This window comes from Leuresthes tenuis, unplaced genomic scaffold (genome assembly GCF_036924035.1).
Source record: "Leuresthes tenuis unplaced genomic scaffold, fLeuTen1.0.hap1 SCAF_15, whole genome shotgun sequence".
NCBI classification, from domain to species: Eukaryota; Metazoa; Chordata; class Actinopteri; order Atheriniformes; family Atherinopsidae; genus Leuresthes; species Leuresthes tenuis.
This window is the reverse complement of record NW_027325369.1, coordinates 32,543,216-32,548,944: the sequence shown is the minus strand read 5'-3', so window position 1 is coordinate 32,548,944 and position 5,729 is coordinate 32,543,216. Positions and strand designations below refer to the sequence as shown.

The following is a 5,729-nucleotide window of genomic DNA, read 5'->3' as shown; positions in this document are numbered from 1 at the left end:
CAGCTGCTGGAACCAGGCTCATTTGTCTGTTACAAGCTCGGCTTTAGTTCCAATGCTTTCCAGATGTTACAGATGTTATTACCACATTATTGCTGCTGGTAGAGCCCCAACTGTGAAACCAACCACAACAGGCCGGCCTCGGTACCAGTGGTGGAAGTGGAAGAGTTGGACTCTGTGTTTCTCTTGGCAACGGGCCACTGGGGTCTCTGAAGGGTTTTACTGATTTATTTAGGAAATCTGAGAATCCAGCGAAGAGAATATGAGGTTTTTCAGTAGCATGTTCAAGTGGAGACTCTCATACTTGGTGGATATAGATCCACAGTGAAGAATTAATGCGGTTGTAATAACTGCATGTGTAGCATTTAATGGACAGCTGTGTATTTTTAGACTGACACACTGGTGTCCACAGCTGTCTGTGAACATCAAAACAGCTTCAGTGGTCTTTAGAGTCAAATCTGAACACAAGTCATGTCACTGCACTTTAAGGTCAAAGCCTTTCAATATGATGATTCATAACATTTAAAACCAGAAACCAGCTGACCATGACCAATATGACTGATTTCCAGCCATAAACCACCTGTAAATGAATCCGATCAGATCTCACAACGACAACTGAACCATCTGTTGAGATCCAGGTCAAACTCCTTAAAACACCAAACAGTGACCCCCTGAGTTGGATTTATTTAGTCGTTTCTTTGTTTTGCTGCTATTTGAACGGTCGAGCATGACCATTCAGTCAATTTTTTAAAGGATCAATAGTGTAATTTCCAAGCTTTTTTAGAGTAAAAACAGAAGTTAGCTTTAATTTTGTTTGAAAAAATGTCACAGCCTCTGTTTGTAATATTTAAACTAACTTAAAACATTATTTTCAAGCACATATGACAATAATTTGACCGGCCTTACACAACTGAACTGTGTTAAAGGCTTTGCAGTGGTGGTTGGGTTGCACTGAAATGCTTAAAATCAGTCCTCACAGCCCATTTTGTTGCATGAAAACGCTGAAATTTACCTCTGAGGGGCAAACAAGTATCTGAAGTGGAACTACAGGCGTTTGCAATGTCCCATGAACTTAATAGGAGATCTCACATTAACTGGAAGGTTCTGTGAGTTGGGATGAAATGGCCCTAATTTCCCTCAGAGAATGGGTAATGATGCTACGGTGCATTGCATTCTGGCTAGTAAGTGTCATATTTGCAGACAGGTATCTTTGTTTACATAAAGTCTGCACGAAGGCGCACACGGGGGCATCAAACACAAGCTAAATGAGGAAAACATACAAATGGACTGGATGAACTTAGAGTGCAAAACTAATAACTAATGACTAAACTGAACGAGCGAGTTGTTAAGACAGAGCACTGTGGCTCTCAGTGTGTCAGTGTGGTGTTTAAACAGAGAAACAGAGTCATTGGTGCTCATCATAGCGCTGAATGTTTGAAGAGAGATGATGGAAACTCTCTGTCTACCTATTCAATGTAAAGTAATGTTTATTATACGTGTATGAAATGGGAATATATCCAACATCGTGATCTGTAAGAAAACCTTCCAGACATCCTGCTGCTTCTAACTTCCTCTGTTGGACATCATGTAAGTTCAGCAACTATCTAAGCTACTGTCTTTAAGCTACTTTAAAGGTGATTCTGTCACATGAGGCTGTGGTTATAAAATCATTATTAGAGCAGAGCGACAGTCTGGAAACGCTTTAAGTGAGCTGACATGTAGCCTTAATGGGCTGATTTTCAGCTGGATTAATATACATTTACACTTTACTGGTTTTAGACACCTACTGTAGGTCCATTTGAGCCTCATCGTACATGCAGGAGTGGCTCAGTCTTCAGTCGCATCATCTGGATGCGTTAGTCCCGTTTGGAGAAGCTAGATTTTGTACAATTGCATTTACATGCATTTCCGTCTGGTTTTGGTTCATCTAAGACGTTTTTCTTTTTACTTGTGTTGCGTAAATATGTTTACAAATAAGAGAATCTGAGCATTTCTAAATGCAATTTCATATTTGCTGGAAAAAATTGAGCCATGGCAGTCAACAGTCTAGAGTCGAGATTTTATTTTAAAGTCTTTATTGCAGATGGGAAGAAAGCTGTACATAACCAGAACTTCACCGTCCTGTTATCTATGCACCACAGTCAAGGTGACAGAATTCTTTCAGGATATTTAGGCCAACTGTGGAGTCAAAGTTTAGGTTCATGGGAAAAGCAACCGCTCAGGAATGCAACTGACTTTCTTCACTTCTAAAGTTATACTTTTTAAACCCGCTATAATTAAATCTAGCTTTTAACACAAACAAATGGATTATCAAGTGATATCGTAACACAATATTATTAGCATGTATTAGCAACTCACTTGACTGTTAATTAAATATTCAATTAGGTGTATTGTTTTTATAAAAGTAGCAGAAAACAGCAGTTTATCATATTTTCGGGCATTTCAACGGTCGAAATTTCTTCCGGAAGTACAACTGGCTGCCCTGTGAATTCTGGGTAATGAAGTGTTTTGAGCTTGTTATTGTCACGTGACGCTAGCTAGCGTTGAGTACAGCTTGTGAAGCTTGTTAGCCTGATCTGCTGCTCTGTAACGGGCTTATCTCGCCGAAATGATGAGTGGAAAAACGGTGATAGTGACCGGTGCGAACAGCGGGATAGGGAAAGCCACGGCGGCGGGCATTGTGAGGCTCCAGGGCCGGGTGATCATGGCCTGTCGCGACCCGGGCAGGGCCGAAGAGGCGGCCAGGGACATCCGACAGGAGGCTGGGGCAGACTGCAGCCAGGTGGTCGTGAGGCAGCTGGACCTCGCCTCGCTGGCATCTGTACGCTCTTTCTGTGAAAACATCATAAAGGTAGTCTGAAGTGTCACCTGAGGCGGGTTTTTATGCAGCAGAACAGTGACAGTTGCATTAATTTGTGCTTAAAGCTCACAGACTGCTGCCATGTTTATGGCAGAAAGTTTTAACATTTCAGTGATGATGATGATGATGATTTTTCCTGCTCAGGATGTGAATCTGAAATATAATCCTTACAAAGAAAATCAATCAGACAGCAGAACTCCTGCTGTTGTTAATCATAATGAAACACATCTCCAGCCTTAACAGAAAAACACTTATATTTATTAAAAAAGACGCACATCCATGTTCATTTGTCTTCAGAGCCACTTAACCCAGATATCACGACTCAGGAAACGGCGACAGAATTGAACATAAAACCAAATAATTTCACCTGAATTGTGAGTTTTTTCGTGACTTTGTTCAGTAGTTTTTCAGAGATTAAACGGAGGGAGCTCGAAATAACTGCATCAGTCCTGCGTCACAGCTGTGGAAAACCTCTATCAGGAGGATGGATATCTAAAGATTGCTCTGTGTTTCTGGATAACAGGTTTATCTGTTGCTCTGCTGCAGATTAACCACAAGCTTCTGGACGTTATATCACAACGAGACACTGCATTAAACAGATTTTCTTCTTCACAGACTGTCGAAATGGTTCATTTTTGCTGTTGTGCCTGTTTAGATGTGGGAATAAAGGGTTCTTTTATGTGCAGGTGACATATTGGGAGCTTCCCAAAAGGTGTATTTTATTGATTTATTGCAATTATCAAGGTTTAAATCAAAGTTTAAGCTATTTTGAGTTTTAATGAAGTAGCATTAAGGATATTGTGGGTTAGGGTCTACAGTCAGAAATGTGGTTTGAGTAAATCTGAAAACAGTTTGACTGTTATTAACACAATAAGATGCAAAAATATGGACAGCTTCTGTTATTTTAATCTAACTCACTGATATTTAAGGTGTTAAACTGCTTAAACACACGAAGAAGAACTCAGGAGCTCACAGGAAGTTTCTGAAATAATCTGTTGAACAGGAGGAGCCTCGGCTGGATGTGCTGATCTGCAACGCTGGAGTCTACCAGTGTCCGTTCACCCGGACCGAGGACGGCTTCGAGATGCAGTTTGGCGTCAACCACCTGGGTCACTTCCTGCTCACCCACCTGCTGCTGGACCTCCTGAAGCGATCGGCGCCGAGCCGCATCGTGGTGGTCTCCTCCAAACTCTACAAGCGCGGTGACATTAACTTCGAGGACCTGAACAGCGAGCAGTTCTACGACAAGGCCTTCGCCTACAGCCGCAGCAAACTGGCCAACCTGCTGTTCACCGGCCAGCTGGCCCGGCGCCTGGAGGCCAGCGGCGTGACGGTCAACGCTCTGACTCCCGGCATCGTGAGGACTAATCTGGGCAGGCATGTGCACGTTCCAGTGTTGGCGAAGCCCCTTTTTCAGCTGCTCTCCAGGGCTTTGTTTAAGAGCCCCGAGGAAGGAGCTGAGACCTCGGTGTATCTGGCCTCCAGCCCAGAAGTAGCCGGAGTGCAGGGGAAGTGCTTCGCAAACTGTCGGCCTCAGCTTCTTCTGGACAAGGCCACGGACCAGGAAGTGGCCAGTAAACTGTGGGACATAAGTGAAGTCATGGTGGGCATAGTTACATAAGAAGGGATCCAAACTGTGAGGAAGTTAGAAACATGCCGGGCCTTGTTCAGTCGGACATTAAATCTTCACTTTAGTTCCAAAATAAATGCAGTAGTCGCACTAAAAGATGCAGATGAAGCACAGTTACATACAGCTGTGCTCATGTGTTGTCAGATTGTTCTTTAAACCAGGAGCGTGCACGTGACACCTGTGAGGTGACTCCAGTGTCTGATGTTTCCTTTCTTACTGCAGCTGGAACTGAAGTCGTTTTTCTCAGGCTCAGGAGTAACAGTAAGCTGTGAAAAGAACAGAAGTCCTGCTCCAGCCCTCAGTTCTTCATATATTAACAGGAAACAGCTGCAGAGATTTACTGAAACATCATCAGACATAAATGTAAATACATTTCAACACAGCCTGAACCCTCTGAGACCAGCTTCCTGTCATTTCTTTAAGGAGTCTTCAGGAATAGTTCTCCAGGCTTCTTGAAGGACATCCCAAAGCTCTTCTTTGGATGTGGGCTGCCTTTTGTTCCGTTCTCTGTCAGATGATCCCACACTGCTTCAATAATGTTGAGGTCCGGGCTCTGGGGAGGATTCATCCCTCCATAAGACCTGTTGCCACTGATTTTCAGTCCACTTCTTGTGTCATTTGGCACAGCTCAGCCTTTTCTCCCTGTTTCCCTTCCTTAAGAACGGCTTCTTGACAGCCACCCTTCCATGGAGACCATTTCTGATGAGGCTTGGGCCAACAGTAGATGGATCAGCTGAAGGTCCAGATGCATCTCTCAGGTCCTGTCAGGTCACAGCTGGATTTTTTCCTCTTTCTTAAGGACATCACTTTCAGATCCTGTTCATCTGCTGTAGATAGTTTTTTAGGCCTGACACTTCTTCTTTTGTCCTCCACTTGTCCAGTTTCCTCAAATGTTTTAAGGACACACTGCACACCATGCTGAGATATGCCAAGTTTTCAGCTAATAGCTCTTTGGGAATCACCTTGTTGCTGCAGAAATCCTATTTTCTGTCTGTCAAACTGTGTTTTCTTTGCTGTTTTTCATAGATGCAGCTAAAGAAATGGGAACAAATGATGTGTCTTTGTGACAAAGTGCCTAAAGATCCAGTTTAAAATGGCTTCTTTGCTAAGTTGTCTGTTCTGTGTCGACACAACACTGGTTCATCCCTTGAGTTAGGAGCCTTTTTTCTGCCTGAATAATTCATGAGGCAGCATCTTTTTTCCTAACTAAGCAGAGGAACCAATCAGAAGAGAGGAGTCCTC

At 43.2% G+C, this 5,729-nt stretch overlaps 1 protein-coding gene across 1 annotated transcript; it reads left to right on the top strand.

Annotated features, from left to right (window-relative positions):
* The first annotated feature begins 2,522 nt into the window (after positions 1–2,522).
* On the top strand, positions 2,523–5,282 carry rdh14a (retinol dehydrogenase 14a). The gene is made up of 2 exons (XM_072365903.1): positions 2,523–2,848; positions 3,861–5,282. Exons 1-2 carry the CDS (start codon positions 2,606–2,608, stop codon positions 4,476–4,478), a joined length of 861 nt encoding a protein of 286 aa, XP_072222004.1. The 5' UTR covers positions 2,523–2,605; the 3' UTR covers positions 4,479–5,282.
* Positions 5,283–5,729: the final 447 nt, after the last annotated feature.

Coding starts and splice junctions, on each gene's coding strand:
- rdh14a (XM_072365903.1), top strand. CDS start 2,606: ATGATGAGTGGAAAAACGGTGATAGTGACCGGTGCGAACAGCGGGATA. Junction 2,849..3,860: donor TCTGTGAAAACATCATAAAG/GTAGTCTGAAGT, acceptor TCTGTTGAACAG/GAGGAGCCTCGGCTGGATGT.